Consider the following 21,611-nt stretch of genomic DNA (forward strand, 5'->3'; position numbering starts at 1 on the left):
AATGGATGTAGGTAAAAGTGGAGGAATAAAAAGACAGAGAGTGTCAGGAGGGGAAAGAATGTACGGAGATAAGCGTAAAGTTGTACAAAAGGAAAAGGTAGGAAATAAGTGTCAAACATATTTGAAAGTCCTTTATTTGAATGCACGTAGTATTAGGAATAAAATTGATGAGTTGACGGTACAAATAATTACGTATGGTTATGATATTGTGGCAATTACGGAAACATGGCTGCAGGGTGACCAGGACTGGGAATTAAACATACAAGGGTATTCGACAATTAGGAGAGACAGGCAAGAAGGAAAAGGAGGTGGGGTGGCTATGTTAATAAAGCAAGAAATCACTGCAATAAAGCGAAATGATATTGGCTCAAAGGATCAGGATAACGAAACAATTTGGGTAGAAATAAGAAATAATAAAGGGAAAAAAGCAGTGGTGGGAGTAGTCTATAGGCCTCCAAACAGCTGTAACTCAGTTGGTCGGAGCATAAATCAGGAAATAGTTGGGGCTTGTAATAAGGGAACAGCTATAATTATGGGAGATTTTAACTTTCATATTGACTGGACTAATCAAGTCGGACACGGCAGCCTTGAAGAAGAGTTTATTGAGTGTATTCGGGATGGGTTCCTTGAACAATACGTTACTGAGCCGACAAGGAGGCAAGCAGTCTTAGATCTGGTCCTGTGTAATGAGACAGGACTAATAAAAAATGTCCTAGTAAAGGATCCCCTTGGAATGAGTGACCATAACATGGTCGAATTCCATATTCAATTAGAGGATGAGAGGGTTGGATCTCAAACAAGCGTACTGAGCTTAAATAAAGGAGACTATGATGGTATGAGAGCGGAATTGCTTAAGATGGATTGGGAAAATAGATTAAAGGATAGATCGGTACTTGATCAGTGGTGTATATTTAAGGAGTTATTTTACAACTATCAAGAAAAATATATTCCACTGAAGAAAAAAGGGTGTAAAAGAAAAAATAGTTATCCGTGGCTAAGTAAAGAAATAAAGCAAAGTATACGACTAAAAGGAAAGTTATATAAGGTAGCTAAATCTAGTGGGAAGATTGAAGATCGAGGAGCTTTTAAAGATCAGCAGCAAATAACAAAAAGATTGATTAAGAAGGGGAAGATAGATTATAAAAGTAAATTGGCGAAAAACATAAAAGCAGATAGTAAGAGTTTTTATAGTTACGTAAAAAGAAAAAGGGTGGCTAAAGTAAATATTGGTCCCCTAGAAGATGAGACCGGGAAATTAATGGTAGGGGACATGGAGATGGCGGAAACGCTGAACAAATATTTTGTATCAGTTTTTACAGTAGAGGACACTCAAAATATCCCAACACTGGATAAACGGGGCTGTAGGGGGAGAGAAGCTAACTACGATTCAAATCACCAAGGAAATGGTACTTGATAAATTAATGGGACTGAAGGTGGATAAATCCCCTGGTCCGGATGGCTTGCATCCTAGGGTCTTAAGGGAAGTGGCGGTCGGGATTGTGGATGCATTAGTGATAATTTTTCAAAACTCGCTGGACTCGGCAATGGTCCCGGCAGATTGGAAAAATGCTAATGTAACTCCTTTATTTAAAAAGGGCAATAGACAGAAGGCTGGGAATTATAGGCCAGATAGCCTAACATCTGTGGTTGGCAAAATGTTGGAATCGATAATTAAGGAAACAGTAACAGGGCATTTGGATAAACATAGCTTAATAGGACAAAGTCAGCATGGCTTTACAAAAGGGAAGTCATGTTTGACAAATTTGTTGGAGTTCTTTGAGGACATAACATATAGGGTAGATAAAGGGGAACCAGTGGATGTGGTGTATTTGGACTTCCAAAAGGCATTTGACAAGGTGCCACACCAAAGATTATTACTTAAAGTAAAAAATCATGGGATTGGGGATAATATTCTGGCATGGGTGGAGGATTGGCTTTCTAACAGAAAACAGAGAGTCGGGATAAATGGTTTATTCTCAGACTGGCAGTTGGTGACTCGTGGTGTTCCGCAGGGGTCGGTGTTGGGACCCCAACTCTTTACAATCTATATTAATGATTTGGAGAAAGGGACTAAGTGCAACGTATCGAAGTTTGCTGATGACACAAAGATGGGAGGGAGTGTAATGAGTGCGGAGGACATTGAAACCCTGCAGGGGGACATAGATGGGCTGAGTGATTGGGCAGACATTTGGCAGATGAAATATAATACTGACAAGTGTGAGGTCTTGCACTTTAGCAGGAAAAATAATAGAGCAAGTTATTATCTAAATGGAGAGAAACTGGAAAGGGGTTCTGTGCAAAGGGATCTGGGGGTCCTGATGCAGGAAACACAAAAAGTTAGTATGCAAGTGCAGCAGGTGGTCAAGAAGGCCAATGGAATGCTGGCTTTTATTGCTAGGGGGATGGAGTATAAGAACAGGGAGGTCTTACTGCAGTTGTACCGGGTATTGGTGAGACCACACCTGGAGTACTGCGTGCAGTTCTGGTGTCCATATTTAAGAAAGGACATACTGGCTCTCGAGGCAGTGCAGAGAAGGTTCACTAGGTTAATTCCGGGGATGGGTGGGTTGATGTATGATGAGAGGTTGAGTAGATTGGGACTCTATTCATTGGAGTTCCGAAGAATGAGAGGCGATCTTATTGAAACATTGTAGCGGGGTGCTACGCGCAGCGCTGAAATTACGACATGGAGTTGATAAACTGCAACCACAGAATCAGTTTATTTCAAAAACACAGTCTTGCTTTAAAGCCTGTCTCCCCCACTCGATACTTCGAGAGGCACGTAACTGAAACTCCTTGAGGCTATCTACCTTTGTCTCTGGCTCTGGCTAATTGTCAGCCGGTTCGAGTGTGCTAGTGATTGGGTCGCCACATAACCCCCCCCCCCCCCAGAACCGGCGGTAGACCCCCCAATGTCCACAGTCTGGGCCGGGCCCTGTTTGGGAGGTCGGCCTCTGCGCCGCGGTGCCGGAAACTCGACCGGTTGCGCCAAGTCCACATGGGCCGGTTTGAGTCGGTCCACTGTGAAAACCTCCTCTCTCCCCCCAACGTCCAGCACGAACATGGACCCGTCGTTTCTGATCACCGTAAACGGCCCCTTGTAGGGCCGTTGCAGCGGTGGCCGATGCCCGCCCCGGCGTACAAACACAAACTTACAGTTCCGCAGATCTTTGGGTACGCAGGTCGGGTGCTGCCCATGCTGCGAAGTGGGTATGGGGGCCAGGGCACCGAGTCTCTCGCGTAGTCTGCCCAGGACCGCTGCGGGTTCTTCCTCTCGCCCCCTTGGGGCTGGTATGAACTCCCCGGGAACGACCAGGGGCGCGCCGTACACCAACTCGGCCGACGAAGCGTGCAGATCGTCTTTGGGCGCCGTGCGGATGCCGAGTAGGACCCAGGGAAGCTCGTCCGCCCAGTTAGCTCCTCGCAGGCGCGCCATGAGAGCCGACTTCAGGTGGCGGTGGAAACGCTCCACCAGTCCGTTCGACTGTGGGTGGTAGGCAGTGGTGTGGTGCAGCTGAGTCCCCAACAGGTTGGCCATCGCTGACCAGAGGCTGGAGGTGAACTGGGCGCCTCTGTCGGAGGTAATGTGGGCCGGGACACCAAAGCGGGAAACCCAGGTGGCGATCAGCGCCCGGGCGCAAGATTCAGAGGTGGTGTCGGTGAGTGGGACCGCCTCTGGCTATCTTGTGAACCTGTCCACGATAGTGAGGAGGTGCCGCGCCCCGCGTGACACTGGCAGGGGGCCCACGATATCCACATGAATGTGGTCGAAACGCCGGTGGGTGGGGTGGAACTGCTGCGGCGGGGCCTTGGTGTGTCGCTGCACCTTGGCCGTCTGGCAGTGCATGCACGTTCTGGCCTAGTCACGGACCTGCTTGCGGAGTCCGTGCCAAACGAACCTGCTGGAGACCATCCGGACGGTAGTGCGGATGGAGGGGTGGGCCAAGTTATGAATGGAGTCGAAAACGCGTTGTCGCCAAGGTGCCGGGACGACGGGACGGGGCTGGCCAGTGGCGACATCACAGAGTAGGGTCCTCTCACCTGGGCCTACGGGGAGGTCCTGGAGCTGCAAACCGGAGACTGCGGTTCTGTAACACGGGATCTCCTCATCTGCCAGCTGTGCCTCAGCCAGTGCCTCAAAGTCTACCCCTTGGGAAAGGGCGTGAATGTTAGGGCGAGAGAGCGCATCCGCCACGACATTGTCCGTACCCGAGACGTGCCGGACGTCCGTCGTGTATTCAGAGATGTAGGACAGATGGCGCTGCTGGCGGGACGACCAGGGATCGGACACCTTTGTGAATGTAAAGGTAAGCGGTTTGTGGTCCGTGAACGCGGTGAAAGGCCTACCTTCTAAGAAGTACCTGAAATGCCGGATTGCCAGGTATAGCGCCAACAGTTCCCGGTCGAAAGCACTGTATTTGAGCTCGGGTGGCCGCAGGTGTTTGCTGAAAAACGCCAGGGGTTGCCAGCGGCCCGCGATGAGCTGCTCCAGTACCCCACCGACTGCCGTGTTAGATGCGTCCACCGTGAGGGCGGTAGGGACGTCCATTCTGGGGTGCACTAGCATCGTGGCATTCGCCAAGGCCTCCTTTGTTTGAATGAAAGCGGCGGCGGACACCTCGTCCCAGGTAATGTCCTTGCCCGGACCGGACAGGACAAGGCGCATGATCCGGGCAGCTGAAGGGAGGAAGCGGTGGTAGAAATTGACCATACCTACGAATTCCTGGAGGCCTTTGACCGTGGTGGGTCGGGGGAAATGGCGGTCCGCATCTACCTTAGCGGGCAGAGGGGTTGCCCCGTCTGTGGTAATCCTGTGGCCCAGGAAGTCAATGGTGTCGAGCCCGAACTGGCATTTGGCCAGGTTGATCGTTAGACCGTAGTCACTCAGCCGGGCAAAGAGTTGTCGGAGGTGGGACAGATGCTCCTGACGACTGCTGCTGGCTATGAGGATGTCGTCCAAATAGAAGAATGCGAAGTCCAGGTCGCGTCCCACCGCGTCCATCAACCGCTGGAATGTCTGTGCGGCATTCTTCAGGCCGAAACAGCATGCGGAGGAACTCAAAAAGGCTGAACGGGGTGATGAGAACCGTTTTGGGGACGTCGTCCGGATGCATCGGGATTTGATGGTATCCGCGGATGAGGTCTACCTTGGAGAAGATCCGCGCGCCGTGCAGGTTTGCTGCAAAGTCCTGAATGTGCGGCACAGGGTAGCGGTCCGGGGTTGTAGCCTCGTTCAGCCTGCGGTAGTCGCCGCACGGTCTCCAGCCCCCTGTCGCCTTGGGCACCATGTGCAGGGGAGAGGCCCATGGGCTGTCGGACCGCCGAATGATCCCCAATTCCTCCATCCGCTTGAACTCCTCCTTCACCAGTCGGAGCTTGTCCGGGGGAAGCCGCCGAGCGTGGGCATGGAGGGGTGGTCCCTGGGTCAGGATGTGGTGCTGTACACCGTGTCGGGGCATGGCTGCCGTGAACTGCGGTGCCAGAACCGATGGGAAATCCGCCAGGACCCTGGTGAAGTCGTTGTCGGACAGCGTGATGGAGCCGAGGTGAGGGGCTGGCAACTGGGCTGCACCCGGGGGAATGTCTGAAAGGTCTCGGCGTGAACCAGTCTCTTCCTGGGCAGGTCGACCAGTAGGCTGTGAGCCCGCAAGAAATTCGCACCCAGAAGCGGTTGGGCTACGGCGGCCAGTGTGAAGTCCCACGTGAACTGGCTGGAGTCGAACCGTAGCTGCACCGGACGGGTGCCATAAGTCCTTATTGTGCTGCCGTTCGTGGCCTGTAGGGGGGGACCCGGCGCCCTGCTGCGGGTGTCGTAACTCGTCGGAGGTAAGACGCTGATCTCGGCTCCGGTGTCGACCAAAAAGCGGCGTCCCGACTGCTTGTCCCAGACATACAGGAGGCTATCCCGATGGCCAGCCGCCGTAGCCATCAGCGACGGCTGGCCCTGGCGTTTCCCGGGAACTGGCAGGGCGGGCTGCAACGGCGGGCTTCTGCGCCCCACCGCTGGTGGTAGAAACACCAGTGCTCGTTGGGCTCCACACCCCGGCCTCTGGGTTTAGCGGGCTCTGCAGCCGGGCCTGGACTGGTTTGCTGCTGGGAGCGTGGCCGGGTGATCTGTGCGACGGACGCCCCACTCACCTTCTTGGCGATCCACAGCAAGTCCGCCCGGGCCGCCACCTTCCGGGGGTCGCTGAAATCCGCGTCGGACAGCAGCAGGCGTATGTCCTCGGGCAGCTGCTCCAGGAATGCCTGCTCAAACATGAGGCAGGGTGTGTGTCCGTCGGCCAGAGACAACATCTCATTCATTAAAGCTGAAGGAGGCCTGTCTCCCAAGCCATCCAGGTGCAGTAAACGGGCAGCTCGCTTGCGGCGGGAGAGCCCGAAAGTCCCTATGAGCAGGGCTTTGAATGCCGTGTACTTGCTGTCCGCCGGGGGAGACTGTACGAACTCCGCGACCTGGGCCGCTGTGTCCTGGTCGAGGGAGCTCACCACGTAGTAGTAACGGGTGTCCTCTGAGGTTATTTGCCGAACATGGAATTGGGCTTCTGCTTGCTGAAACCAGAGGTGAGGTTGTAGCATCCAGAAGCTTGGCAGCTTCAAGGAAACCGCGTTAACAAACGCAGCGTCTGCCATCTCCGGTCCAAAAAAATGTATGGACCGTCGGGGTCACCAATGTAGCGGGGTGCTACGCACAGCGCTGAAATTACGACATGGAGTCGATAAACTGCAACCACAGAATCAGTTTATTTCAAAAACACAGTCTTGCTTTAAAGCCTGTCTCCCCCACTCGATACTTCGAGAGGCACGTAACTGAAACTCCTTGAGGCTATCTACCTTTGTCTCTGGCTCTGGCTAATTGTCAGCCGGTTCAAGTGTGCTAGTGATTGGGTCGCCACAACATATAAGATTGTGAAGGGGCTTGATCGGGTGGATGCGGGGAGAATGTTCCCAATGATGGGTGAAACTAGGGCTAAGGGGCATAATCTTAAAATAAGGGGATGCCGTTCCAGGACTGAGATGCGGAGTAATTTCTTCACTCAGAGGGTAGTGGGGCTGTGGAATTTACTGCCCCAGAGAGCTGTGGAAGCTACTACACTCAATAAATTCAAAACGGAGATAGACATTTTCCTGGATAAAAATGGCATTGGGGATACGGTGAGCGAGCAGGTAAGTGGACATGAGGCTAGGTTTAGATCAGCCATGTGATCTCCTGGACCAGTTTTCGATAGCCTGGATGGGTCGGAGAGGAATTTTCCAGATTTTTTCTCCTCAATTGGCAAATCGGTTTTTTTCCCCCGGGTGATCACATGGGTTTGGGCGGGATGAATAATAAAATAAAATGGGCGGCATGGTGCCCTGTTGGTTGGCACTGTTGCCTTGTGGGATTCGGTGAAAACTAGAGTTAAGATTGGATCAGCCATGATCTTGTTGAATGGCGGAGCAGGCTTGAGGGGCCGATTGGCCTACTCCTGCTCCTATCTCTTATGTTCTTATGTTAGCAGCGTAAGGTGTTGCACTAACCACTACGTTACCATGCCACCCTGTCCACCCAGCTCACCTCTTTACATATTCCTTTAATATATTTTCTCCTGGGATGTGGACAGACAGTACTGCCACTAATTCCCCCTGAATTAGGAATCCATTACATAGGTCAGACTGGGTCAGAGCAGCGGATTCCCTTCCTCAAGTATGTCGGTGAAGCAGATGCCCAAGGACCAATATACACTTGATGATGGCTCTGTCAGATACCTCCCGTACCTAATGAAATGGCCACTTAGCATATGTTCATTGTATTCTGCTGCGGTAGCCCGTCCACTTCAAGCATCACGTTCAGCGATGCTCTTCTGCACACCACTGTTGTAATATGTGGTTATTTGAGTTACTGTCACCCTCCTGTCAGCTTGAACCAGTCTGGCCATTCTCATCCGGCCTCTCTTTTGCAAGGCGTTTTTTCCCGCAGAACTGCCACTCATTCGATTTTTTTTGTTTGGTTTTTTGCACCATTTTCTACAAACTGTAGAGCGGGGGTTCCCAACTAGGGGTCCACAGATCCCTCGGTTAATGGTAAGGGACCATAGCATAAGAAAGGTTGAGAACCCTCCTTGAGAGTCTGTTCTGCATGAAAATCCCAGGACATCAGCAGATTCTGAGATACACAAATTACCAACAATTACTCCACAAAGACACGCCGGTTAGTAGGTTAATTGGTCATTATGATTGTCCTGGGATTAGGCAAGGGTTAAATAGGTAGACTGCTGAGCACTACGACTCGTTGGTCCGGAAGGGCCTCTAACAAGTTGTATCTCTAAATAAAATTAAAACAAATTGTAAACAAGAAATTCTGCGGATGCTGAAAATCCAAAGCAACACACTCACAATGCTGGGGGAGCTCAACAACTCAGGGAGCATCTGGCCTGATGAACGGTCTCAGCCCAAAACGTCAACTGGTCACTCTTTTCCATAGCTGCTGCCTGGCCTGCTGAGTTCCTCCAGCATTTTGTGTGTGTTGCTTTAAATAAATAAAATTACACTTCTTCCCCAATCCGATATTTGGTCTGAACAGCAACTGAACCTCTTGACCACGTCTGGAGACTTTTATGAGTTGTTGGCACATGATTGGCTGATTAGATATTTGCATTAATAAGCAGGTGTACCTAATAAAGTGCCTACTGAGTAGCTGTCCTGCTGAGGCTTACTGACAAGCACTGATTTGCTGTTTGTGAGGGGTTGTTGTGGGACATTTTGGAGAGCAGTGCACTGGCCATGCAGTGATTTAGCTGATTCTTCTGAGGAGAAATACATGTCTTTCCATGTGTCTTGGTGAGAGTTTATTCTCCTACAAGGTGAAAAGCACACTCATGGCACTTTTTTGTGTATGTTATTGCTCTTGATCTAGACATGTAATAAGTTGTATCAAACATAAAACATAGGAGGAGTATGGTCTGGCCAAAGCTGAATAAAGCCAGAAGAACGTATTCCCCCTCTGCTACCTTCACCCTCTCCCCTCCCTCACCCTGTCCCCTCCCCTCCTGCTCCACTCCTTCTCCCCCTCCACTCCTTCTCCCCTTCCACTCCTTCCTCCCCCTCTCCTCCCTCTTTGAGTCACTTTCAAAGACTTTTCATCTCGTTTCTCAATATTTATTGCTTATTTATTTATTCTGATTATTTTGTTTTTTCCCTCTGTATTTGAACAGTTTGTTGTCTCATACTCTGGTTGTTTGTCCATCTTGTGTGTGGTTTTCTTTGATTCTATCGTGTTTCTTTGTACTTGCTCGGAATGCCCACAAGAAAATGAATGTCAAGGTTGTATGTGTTGATGTACTTTGATAATAAATTTACTTTGAACTTTCACTTACCACCTGCCAATTTGTCCTCTTCCTCCCTTCCCCCCAATATTCTCATTCTGGCTTCTGCTCCGTTCTTTTCCAGACCTGATGAAAGGTTTGGCCCGAAATGTTGACTCCATAGATGCTGCTTGATCTACTGAGTGTCCCCTTTCCCCTCCATGTTGTGCAAACACTGGTGACTGTTTTGTGGGAGTTTATCACTCAACTCTAAACTTCCCATTCCACTCTCACTCACACTCTAACCAGTTAGTGACAATCTCCTGTCAGGGCCCATTGGAGCCTTGCAGACTCTGTATTGAATTCAGCACTTCCAGTCACTCTTGGTTTATAGCCAGGCTCCAGATCCTGACAGACAGACAGACATGCTTTATTGATCCCGAGGGAAATTGGGTTTCGTTACAGTCGCACCAACCAAGAATAGTGTAGAAATATAGCAATATAAAACCATAAATAATTAGATAATAATAAGTAAATTATTCCAAGTGGAAATAAGTCCAGGACCAGCCTGTTGGCTCAGGGTGTCTGACACACCGAGGGAGGAGTTGTAAAGTTTGATGGCCACAGGCAGGAATGACTTCCTATGACGCTCAGTGTTGCATCTTGGTGGAATGAGTCTCTGGCTGAATGTACTCCTGTGCCTAACCAGTACATTATGGAGTAGATGGGAGTCGTTGTCCAAGATGGCATGCAGCTTGGACAGCATCCTCTTTTCAGACACCACCGTCAGAGAGTCCAGTTCCACCCCCACAACATCACTGGCCTGACAAATGAGTTTGTTGATTCTGTTGGTGTCTGCTACCCTCAGCCTGCTGCCCCAGCACACAACAGCAAACATGATAGCACTGGCCACTACAGACTCGTAGAACATCCTCAGCATCATCTGGCAGATGTTAAAAGACGACGGCTCTGACTCTTCTTGTAGACAGCCTCAGTGTTCTTTGACCAGTCCAGTTTATTGTCCATTCGTATCCCCAGGTATTTGTAATCCTCTACCATGTCCACACTGACCCCTTGGATGGAAACAGGGGTCACCGGTGCCTTAGTCCTCCTCAGGTCCACCACCAGCTCCTTAGTCTTTTTCACATTAAGCTGAAAATGTGAAATGCTCGCACCATGTGACAAAGTTTCCCACCGTAGCCCTGTACTCAGCCTCATCTCCCTTGTTGATGCATCCAACTATGGCAGAGTCATCAGAAAACTTCTGAAGAGGGCAAGAGTCTGTGTTGTAGTTGAAGTCCGAGGTGTAGATGGTGAAGAGAAAGGGAGACAGGACAGTCCCCTGCGGAGCCCCAGTGCTGCTGACCACTCTGTCTGACACACAGTGTTGCAAGCGCACGTACTGTGGTCTGCCAGTCAGGTAATCAATAATCCATGACAGCAGGGAAGCATCCACCTGCATCACTGTCAGCTTCTCACCCAGCAGAGCAGGGCGGATGGTGTTGAACGCACTGGTGAAGTCAAAAAACATGACCCTCACAGTGCTCGTCGGCTTGTCCAGGTGGGCGTAGACACAGTTCAGCAGGTAGACAATGGCATCCTCAACTCCTAGTCGGGGTTGATAGGCGAACTGGAGGGGGTCTAAGTGTGGCCTAACCATAGGCCAGAGCTGCTCTAGAACAAGTCTCTCCAAGGTCTTCATGATGTGGGAGGTCAATGCCACCGGTCTGTAGTCATTGGAGCCACTGGGGTGCGGTGTCTTCAGTACAGGGACGAGGCAGGACATCTTCCACAGCACAGGAACCCTCTGGAGACTCAGGCTCAGGTTGAAGACATGGTGAAGTACTCCACATAGCTGGGGGGCACAGGCTTTGAGCACCCTGGGGCTGACACCATCCGGGCCTGCAGCCTTGCTTGGGTGGAGACATTTCAGCTGTCTTCTCACCTGTTCCAACTGTGAAGCCCACCGTGGAGGTTTCAGGTGTGGGAGGGCTGTAGTCATGAGTGCAGGGTGGGGGGCTGTGAGGAGGGGTAGGAGGGGAGAGTGGAGTATGTGTTGGATGGGAGACATTGTCCAAGATGGCATGCAACTTGGACAGCATTCTCTTTTCAGACACTACTGTCAGAGAGTCCAGTTCCACCCCAACAACATCACTGGTTTTACGAATGAGTTTGTTGATTCTGTTGGTGTCTGCTACCCTCGGCCTGCTGCCCCAGCAGACAACAGCAAACATGATAGCACTGGCCACCACAGACTCGTAGAACATCCTCAGCATCGTCCGGCAGATGTTAAAGGACCTCAGTCTCCTCAGGAAGTAGAAACGGCTCTGACCCTTCTTGTAGACAGCCTCAGTGTTCTCAGATCCAATATCATCCGTCTGTAAATGGTCTGATTTTCCCAGGAGTTTCCTGTAACTTTGCATTCAGATGCTTTGCATGGTTATCTCTAACCACCACCATAAATTCATCAACCAAATGTTTTTATCAGCACAGCAATCTTAACCTCACCCCATAAGAGGTAATTTAATTGTCCTATATAACCCTCTCCACCCATTCTTTCTAGAGTCTTTGACCTGAAACTTGAACTATCTCTCGTTCCATGGATACTGCGTACCTGAGTATTTCCAGTGCTTCTGTCCTTATTTCAGACTTCCTGCATCCTGGCCAAATGTGAAATGTTGCACCTTAGTAGGTGAAATGCAAAGGGAAGAAACCCGCACAGTCACAAAGCAGCGGGAATTGAACCCAAGTCGCTGGCGCTGTACATTAACCTCTACACTGCCATGCCGCCCACATTTCATTCCAGCTTCTGTTCTCTGCCCGTAGTGAGGCTAGGACAACATTTCAGAAGAGCCCACCTGTCTGCTCGATTTCCAGTACCTTCTGACCACTTTTCTAACTTCCCTTTTCCATCCTTTGCAGAATCGGGTTTACTATCAGTGATTGGAGCAGGACAGGCTATTATTGGTGGTGTTTGGTTTATTATACCTTGTTCAGTGGCAGCAGTACAGAGCAATGCATCGACATTACTGTAAACAGCATAAATAAATGGTGCAAATGGGAGGGAGTGTCCAGAAATACGATAGCAGAGGGTAAGAAGCTGTTCGAAAAGGTTCCTGTTACAAGTGTTACTGTTGAGAGGGTTCAAAGCTTCAAGTTCCCAGGTGTGAACATCACCAATAGCCTGTCCTATTCCAACCACATTGCCAAGAAAGCTCACTAACCTCTACTTCCTCAGGAGGATGAATTTGGCATGCTGCATTGACTCTTCCCAGTCTTACAAAGGAAGTATCCTGTCTGGATGGAAAATGGCTTGGTACAGCAACTGCTCTGCATGTCACCTTAAGAAGCTGCAGGAAGTTGTGCACACAGAGGAGCAGATCACAGGGATCTGTCTATGTTTCTCACTGCCTCTGTAAGCAGTCAGCATAATCAAAGACCCCACCTACCACAGGCATTCTCTCTTCTCCCCCCACCCACTGGGCAAAAGATACAATAGCTTGAAAGCTACCACCGGGCTCAAGGACAGCTTTATCAGACTCTTTAACAGAACTCTTTGTGACAAGATTGACTCTTGACCTCATAATCTATCTTGATATGATCCTGCACCTTTATCATTACCTGTATTGCAATCTTGGTAGTTTTTACACTTTATTCTACTGGGCACTGTGTAATTATCTAATCTGTATGAACAGTATACAAGATAATCTTTTCACTGTCTCCTGGTAGAGGTGTCAATAATATACCGATTCCGATCACAGGCATAAAGCATAAGTATGCAAAAGTCTGGGCACCCCTGGTCAAAATTTCTGTTACTGTGAATAGCTAAGTGAGTAAAAGATTACCTGATTTCCAAAGGGCAATAAAGTTAAAGATGACACATTTCTTTAATATTTTAAGCAAGATTACTTTTTTATTTCTATCTTTTACAATTTCAAAATAACAAAAAAGGAAAAGGGCCCGAAGCAAAAGTTTGGGCACCCTGCATGGTCAGTACTTAGTAACACCCCCTTTGGCAAGTATCACAGCTTGTAACCGCTTTCTGCAGCGAGCCAAGAGTCTTTCAATTCTTGTTTGGGGGATTTTCGTCCATTCTTCCTTGCAAAAGGCTTCTAGATCTGTGAGATTCTTGGGCCGTCTTGCATGCACTGATCTGTTGAGGCCTTTCCACAGATTTTCGATGATGTTTAGGTTGGGGGACTGTGAGGGCCGTGGCAAAACCTTCAGCTTGCGCCTCTTGAGGTAGTCCATTGTGGATTTTGAAGTGTGTTTGGGATCATTATCCTGTTGTAGAAGCCATCTTCTTTTCATCTTCAGCTTTTTTTAGAGATGATGTGATGTTTGCTTCCAGAATTTGCTGGTATTTAATGGAATTCATTCTTCCCTTTACCAGTGAAATGTTCCCCGTGCCACTGGCTGTATCACCAGCCCAAAGCATGATCGATCCACCCCCCGTGCTGAACAGTTGGAGAGGTGTTCTTTTCATGAAATTCTGCACCCTTTTTTCTCCAAACACACCTTTGCTTATTGCAGCCAAAAAAGTTCTATTTTAACTTCATCAGTCCACAGGACTTGTTTCCAAAATGCATCAGGCTTGTTTAGATGTTCCTTTGCAAACTTCTGACGCTGAATTTGGTGTTGAGGATGCAGGAAAGATTTTCTTCTGATGACTCTTCTATGAAGGTCATATTTGTGCAGGAGTTGCTGCACAGTAGAACAGTACACCACCACTCCAGAGTCTGCTAAATCTTCCTGAAGGTCTTTTGCAGTCAAATGGGGGTTTTGATTTGCCTTTCTAGCAATACTACGAGCAGTTCTCTTGGAAAGTTTTCTTGGTCTTCCAGACCTCAACTTGACTTCCACCATTCCTGTTAACTGCCATTTCTTAATTACATTACGAACTGAGGAAATGGCTACCTGAAAATGCTTTGCTATCTTCTTATAGCCTTCTCTTGCTTTGGGGGTATCATTTATTTTAATTTTCAGAGTGCTAGGCAGCTGCTTAGAGGAGCCCATGGCTGCTGATTGTTGGGACAAGGTTTGAGGAGTCAGGGTATTTATAAGTCTTTGAAATTTGCATCACCTGGCCTTTCCTAACAATGACTGTGAACAAGCCATAGCCCGAACCAGCTAATTAAGGTCTGAGAAGTTGGTAAAAGTTATCTGAGAGCTCAAATCTCTTGGGGTGCCCAAACTTTTGCATGGTGCTCCTTTCCTTTTTTTTTATCACTCTAAAATTGTACAAAACAAAAATAATACACTAATCTTGCTTAAAATGTTGAAAAGAATGTTTAATCTTTAACTTTATGACTTTTGGAGATCAGTTCATCTTCTACTCACTATTCACAGAAACAGAAATTTTGACCAGGGTGCCCAAGCTTCTGCACGTCACTGTATTATCACTGAAGTATGTCGTGAAATTGATTGTTTTGTGGCAGCAGTATAAAGCAAGGCATAGAAATTACAATAAATTACTACAAGAAAATTGTGTGGAAGAGAAATAGCAGGGTAGTTGGTACATGGCCAATGCAGAAATCTGAAGAGGGAGTTGTGTGTGTGTGAGATGTGCTCAGTGTGGGCTGAGAGTTGTGTGTGTGTGAGATGTGCTCAGTGTGGGCTGAGAGTTGTGTGTGTGTGAGATGTGCTCAGTGTGGGCTGAGAGTTGTGTGTGTGTGAGATGTGCTCAGTGTGGGCTGAGAGTTGTGTGTGTGTGAGATGTGCTCAGTGTGGGCTGAGAGTTGTGTGTTTGTGAGATGTGCTCAGTGTGGGCTGAGAGTTGTGTGTGTGTGAGATGTGCTCAGTGTGGGCTGAGAGTTGTGTGTGTGAGATGTGCTCAGTGTGGGCTGAGAGTTGTGTGTGTGTGAGATGTGCTCAGTGTGGGCTGAGAGTTGTGTGTGTGTGAGATGTGCTCAGTGTGGGCTGAGAGTTGTGTGTTTGTGAGATGTGCTCAGTGTGGGCTGAGAGTTGTGTGTGTGAGATGTGCTCAGTGTGGGCTGAGAGTTGTGTGTGTGTGAGATGTGCTCAGTGTGGGCTGAGAGTTGTGTGTCTGTGAGATGTGCTCAGTGTGGGCTGAGAGTTGTGTGTGTGTGAGATGTGCTCAGTGTGGGCTGAGAGTTGTGTGTGTGAGATGTGCTCAGTGTGGGCTGAGAGTTGTGTGTGTGTGAGATGTGCTCAGTGTGGGCTGAGAGTTGTGTGTTTGTGAGATGTGCTCAGTGTGGGCTGAGAGTTGTGTGTGTGTGAGATGTGCTCAGTGTGGGCTGAGAGTTGTGTGTTTGTGAGATGTGCTCAGTGTGGGCTGAGAGTTGTGTGTGTGTGTGATGTGCTCAGTGTGGGCTGAGAGTTGTGTGTGTGTGAGATGTGCTCAGTGTGGGCTGAGAGTTGTGTGTGTGTGAGATGTGCTCAGTGTGGGCTGACAGTTGTGTGTTTGTGAGATGTGCTCAGTGTGGGCTGAGAGTTGTGTGTTTGTGAGATGTGCTCAGTGTGGGCTGAGAGTTGTATGTGTGTGTGAGATGTGCTCAGTGTGGGCTGAGAGTTGTGTGTGTGTGAGATGTGCTCAGTGTGGGCTGAGAGTTGTGTGTTTGTGAGATGTGCTCAGTGTGGGCTGAGAGTTGTGTGTGTGTGAGATGTGCTCAGTGTGGGCTGAGAGTTGTGTGTGTGTGTGATGTGCTCAGTGTGGGCTGAGAGTTGTGTGTGTGTGAGATGTGCTCAGTGTGGGCTGAGAGTTGTGTGTTTGTGAGATGTGCTCAGTGTGGGCTGAGAGTTGTGTGTGTGTGTGATGTGCTCAGTGTGGGCTGAGAGTTGTGTGTTTGTGAGATGTGCTCAGTGTGGGCTGAGAGTTGTGTGTGTGTGAGATGTGCTCAGTGTGGGCTGAGAGTTGTGTGTGTGTGAGATGTGCTCAGTGTGGGCTGAGAGTTGTGTGTGTGAGATGTGCTCAGTGTGGGCTGAGAGTTGTGTGTGTGAGATGTGCTCAGTGTGGGCTGAGAGTTGTGTGTGTGAGATGTGCTCAGTGTGGGCTGAGAGTTGTGTGTGTGTGTGATGTGCTCAGTGTGGGCTGAGAGTTGTGTGTGTGTGAGATGTGCTCAGTGTGGGCTGAGAGTTGTGTGTTTGTGAGATGTGCTCAGTGTGGGCTGAGAGTTGTGTGTGTGTGTGATGTGCTCAGTGTGGGCTGAGAGTTGTGTGTTTGTGAGATGTGCTCAGTGTGGGCTGAGAGTTGTGTGTGTGTGAGATGTGCTCAGTGTGGGCTGAGAGTTGTGTGTGTGTGAGATGTGCTCAGTGTGGGCTGAGAGTTGTGTGTGTGTGAGATGTGCTCAGTGTGGGCTGAGAGTTGTGTGTGTGTGAGATGTGCTCAGTGTGGGCTGAGAGTTGTGTGTTTGTGAGATGTGCTCAGTGTGGGCTGAGAGTTGTGTGTGTGTGAGATGTGCTCAGTGTGGGCTGAGAGTTGTGTGTTTGTGAGATGTGCTCAGTGTGGGCTGAGAGTTGTGTGTGTGTGAGATGTGCTCAGTGTGGGCTGAGAGTTGTGTGTGTGTGAGATGTGCTCAGTGTGGGCTGAGAGTTGTGTGTTTGTGAGATGTGCTCAGTGTGAGCTGAGAGTTGTGTGTGTGTGAGATGTGCTCAGTGTGGGCTGAGAGTTGTGTGTGTGTGAGATGTGCTCAGTGTGGGCTGAGAGTTGTGTGTGTGTGAGATGTGCTCAGTGTGGGCTGAGAGTTGTGTGTTTGTGAGATGTGCTCAGTGTGAGCTGAGAGTTGTGTGTGTGTGAGATGTGCTCAGTGTGGGCTGAGAGTTGTGTGTGTGTGAGATGTGCTCAGTGTGGGCTGAGAGTTGTGTGTGTGTGAGATGTGCTCAGTGTGGGCTGAGAGTTGTGTGTTTGTGAGATGTGCTCAGTGTGGGCTGAGAGTTGTGTGTGTGTGAGATGTGCTCAGTGTGGGCTGAGAGTTGTGTGTGTGTGAGATGTGCTCAGTGTGGGCTGAGAGTTGTGTGTTTGTGAGATGTGCTCAGTGTGGGCTGAGAGTTGTGTGTGTGTGAGATGTGCTCAGTGTGGGCTGAGAGTTGTGTGTGTGTGAGATGTGCTCAGTGTGGGCTGAGAGTTGTGTGTGTGTGAGATGTGCTCAGTGTGGGCTGAGAGTTGTGTGTGTGTGTGATGTGCTCAGTGTGGGCTGAGAGTTGTGTGTGTGTGAGATGTGCTCAGTGTGGGCTGAGAGTTGTGTGTTTGTGAGATGTGCTCAGTGTGGGCTGAGAGTTGTGTGTGTGTGTGATGTGCTCAGTGTGGGCTGAGAGTTGTGTGTGTGTGAGATGTGCTCAGTGTGGGCTGAGAGTTGTGTGTTTGTGAGATGTGCTCAGTGTGGGCTGAGAGTTGTGTGTGTGTGAGATGTGCTCAGTGTGGGCTGAGAGTTGTGTGTTTGTGAGATGTGCTCAGTGTGGGCTGAGAGTTGTGTGTGTGTGAGATGTGCTCAGTGTGGGCTGAGAGTTCTGTGTTTGTGAGATGTGCTCAGTGTGGGCTGAGAGTTGTGTGTGTGTGAGATGTGCTCAGTGTGGGCTGAGAGTTGTGTGTTTGTGAGATGTGCTCAGTGTGGGCTGAGAGTTGTGTGTTTGTGAGATGTGCTCAGTGTGGGCTGAGAGTTGTGTGTTTGTGAGATGTGCTCAGTGTGGGCTGAGAGTTGTGTGTGTGTGAGATGTGCTCAGTGTGGGCTGAGAGTTGTGTGTTTGTGAGATGTGCTCAGTGTGGGCTGAGAGTTGTGTGTGTGTGAGATGTGCTCAGTGTGGGCTGAGAGTTGTGTGTGTGTGAGATGTGCTCAGTGTGGGCTGAGAGTTGTGTGTGTGTGAGATGTGCTCAGTGTGGGCTGAGAGTTGTGTGTGTGAGATGTGCTCAGTGTGGGCTGAGAGTTGTGTGTGTGTGAGATGTGCTCAGTGTGGGCTGAGAGTTGTGTATGTGTGAGATGTGCTCAGTGTGGGCTGAGAGTTGTGTGTGTGTGAGATGTGCTCAGTGTGGGCTGAGAGTTGTGTGTGTGTGAGATGTGCTCAGTGTGGGCTGAGAGTTGTGTGTGTGTGAGATGTGCTCAGTGTGGGCTGAGAGTTGTGTGTGTGTGAGATGTGCTCAGTGTGGGCTGAGAGTTGTGTGTGTGTGAGATGTGCTCAGTGTGGGCTGAGAGTTGTGTGTGTGTGAGATGTGCTCAGTGTGGGCTGAGAGTTGTGTGTGTGTGAGATGTGCTCAGTGTGGGCTGAGAGTTGTGTATGTGTGAGATGTGCTCAGTGTGGGCTGAGAGTTGTGTGTTTGTGAGATGTGCTCAGTGTGGGCTGAGAGTTGTGTGTGTGTGAGATGTGCTCAGTGTGGGCTGAGAGTTGTGTGTGTGTGAGATGTGCTCAGTGTGGGCTGAGAGTTGTGTGTGTGTGAGATGTGCTCAGTGTGGGCTGAGAGTTGTGTGTGTGTGAGATGTGCTCAGTGTGGGCTGAGAGTTGTGTATGTGTGAGATGTGCTCAGTGTGGGCTGAGAGTTGTGTGTGAGATGTGCTCAGTGTGGGCTGAGAGTTGTGTGTGTGTGAGATGTGCTCAGTGTGGGCTGAGAGTTGTGTGTGTGAGATGTGCTCAGTGTGGGCTGAGAGTTGTGTGTTTGTGAGATGTGCTCAGTGTGGGCTGAGAGTTGTGTGTGTGTGAGATGTGCTCAGTGTGGGCTGAGAGTTGTGTGTGTGTGAGATGTGCTCAGTGTGGGCTGAGAGTTGTGTGTTTGTGAGATGTGCTCAGTGTGGGCTGAGAGTTGTGTGTGTGTGAGATGTGCTCAGTGTGGGCTGAGAGTTGTGTGTTTGTGAGATGTGCTCAGTGTGGGCTGAGAGTTGTGTGTGTGTGAGATGTGCTCAGTGTGGGCTGAGAGTTGTGTGTTTGTGAGATGTGCTCAGTGTGAGCTGAGAGTTGTGTGTGTGTGAGATGTGCTCAGTGTGGGCTGAGAGTTGTGTGTGTGAGATGTGCTCAGTGTGGGCTGAGAGTTGTGTGTTTGTGAGATGTGCTCAGTGTGGGCTGAGAGTTGTGTGTGTGTGAGATGTGCTCAGTGTGGGCTGAGAGTTGTGTATGTGTGAGATGTGCTCAGTGTGGGCTGAGAGTTGTGTGTCTGTGAGATGTGCTCAGTGTGGGCTGAGAGTTGTGTATGTGTGAGATGTGCTCAGTGTGGGCTGAGAGTTGTGTGTGTGTGAGATGTGCTCAGTGTGGGCTGAGAGTTGTGTATGTGTGAGATGTGCTCAGTGTGGGCTGAGAGTTGTGTGTGTGTGAGATGTGCTCAGTGTGGGCTGAGAGTTGTGTGTCTGTGAGATGTGCTCAGTGTGGGCTGAGAGTTGTGTATGTGTGAGATGTGCTCAGTGTGGGCTGAGAGTTGTGTGTTTGTGAGATGTGCTCAGTGTGGGCTGAGAGTTGTGTGTGTGTGAGATGTGCTCAGTGTGGGCTGAGAGTTGTGTGTTTGTGAGATGTGCTCAGTGTTGGCTGAGAGTTGTGTGTGTGTGAGATGTGCTCAGTGTGGGCTGAGAGTTGTGTGTTTGTGAGATGTGCTCAGTGTGGGCTGAGAGTTGTGTGTGTGTGAGATGTGCTCAGTGTGGGCTGAGAGTTGTGTGTTTGTGAGATGTGCTCAGTGTGGGCTGAGAGTTGTGTGTGTGTGAGATGTGCTCAGTGTGGGCTGAGAGTTGTGTGTGTGTGAGATGTGCTCAGTGTGGGCTGAGAGTTGTGTGTGTGTGAGATGTGCTCAGTGTGGGCTGAGAGTTGTGTGTGTGTGAGATGTGCTCAGTGTGGGCTGAGAGTTGTGTGTGTGTGAGATGTGCTCAGTGTGGGCTGAGAGTTGTGTGTGTGTGAGATGTGCTCAGTGTGGGCTGAGAGTTGTGTGTGTGAGATGTGCTCAGTGTGGGCTGAGAGTTGTGTGTGTGTGAGATGTGCTCAGTGTGGGCTGAGAGTTGTGTGTGTGTGAGATGTGCTCAGTGTGGGCTGAGAGTTGTGTGTTTGTGAGATGTGCTCAGTGTGGGCTGAGAGTTGTGTGTGTGAGATGTGCTCAGTGTGGGCTGAGAGTTGTGTGTGTGTGAGATGTGCTCAGTGTGGGCTGAGAGTTGTGTGTTTGTGAGATGTGCTCAGTGTGGGCTGAGATTTGTGTGTTTGTGAGATGTGCTCAGTGTGGGCTGAGAGTTGTGTGTTTGTGAGATGTGCTCAGTGTGGGCTGAGAGTTGTGTGTGTGTGAGATGTGCTCAGTGTGGGCTGAGAGTTGTGTGTTTGTGAGATGTGCTCAGTGTGGGCTGAGAGTTGTGTGTGTGTGTGATGTGCTCAGTGTGGGCTGAGAGTTGTGTATGTGTGAGATGTGCTCAGTGTGGGCTGAGAGTTCTGTGTTTGTGAGATGTGCTCAGTGTGGGCTGAGAGTTCTGTGTTTGTGAGATGTGCTCAGTGTGGGCTGAGAGTTGTGTGTTTGTGAGATGTGCTCAGTGTGGGCTGAAACGTTTGCCCCTCTGACAAATTTTGCTTTCTCCACAGCACTGCACCTGTTTGGACGACTGCTCCTCCAGTAACTGTCTCTGTGGACAGCTCAGTATCCGCTGCTGGTATGATAAGGTACGTACGTCGTTTCCTTCTGCTCCCATGTGCAGTCGTTAGTGGTTTATTGCACAGGGAGGACCGCACTCTAGTAAGAGAGTTAGAAACTGCAGCGAGTTGTGAACATAGCCAAGTCTGCCATAAAAAAACCAGTTCACCTCCCCACCTCCACTTCCACTGATTCAGTCTAAACTACCTGCTCTCTTAGGAGAGCAGACGGGGACTTGTCCTGATCCTCCACGATGGATGTCACTTTCTTGAGGTAGCACCTTTTGAAGGTGTCCTCAATGTTCTTCGTGCCATGATGGAACTGGCTAAGGTTAAAACTTCCTGCAGCTTTTTCTGATCCCACATATTGGAGCGGGAGTTTTGTTTTCCAGGTCAGGATTGTTAGCTCTGAGCTGAACCCCCAAACCTGGAGGACTGGTAGACCACTTCTAGTCTGGCCTCTACCCTTTGACCTGTTTGGTATGAGTGACCCTACCAAGAGTCAAAAGCATAAAGCCCTGAGTCCAAGCAGAATGGCTGTCCAGGCCACTGAGACACACAAGCCTCCAAACCACGACAAGGTTGTGGTCCTCACACATCTAATCTGTCAGTGTGCTTGTTCCTTAGCCCAGGGCTACCTTCCTCACCAGTTAATTACAGTCATTGAAATAAACTGGGAAGAGACAAGGATTAATTTGCCATCATCAAACCTCCTGTCAGCCATGATGTTGTGCCAACCTTTTAACCTGCTTCAAGATCAGTTTAACCCTTCTCTCCTACATAGCCCTCGAT

The 21,611-nt window shown here is 49.5% G+C and overlaps 1 protein-coding gene across 5 annotated transcripts in view; it reads left to right on the top strand.

Annotated features, from left to right (window-relative positions):
- LOC140719267 (histone-lysine N-methyltransferase EHMT2-like) overlaps positions 1-21,611 on the top strand; it is a 147,729-nt gene that overhangs the window by 108,719 nt on the left and 17,399 nt on the right. For all 5 annotated transcript variants that reach the window (XM_073033807.1, XM_073033775.1, XM_073033791.1 and 2 more), the window contains one exon: positions 20,772-20,849. In XM_073033807.1, the coding sequence (XP_072889908.1) occupies positions 20,772-20,849 (78 nt within the window). The remainder of the gene's footprint in view (positions 1-20,771; positions 20,850-21,611) is intronic.

The sequence above is a fragment of the Hemitrygon akajei genome, chromosome 2, assembly GCF_048418815.1.
Source record: "Hemitrygon akajei chromosome 2, sHemAka1.3, whole genome shotgun sequence".
Taxonomy (NCBI): domain Eukaryota; kingdom Metazoa; phylum Chordata; class Chondrichthyes; order Myliobatiformes; family Dasyatidae; genus Hemitrygon; species Hemitrygon akajei.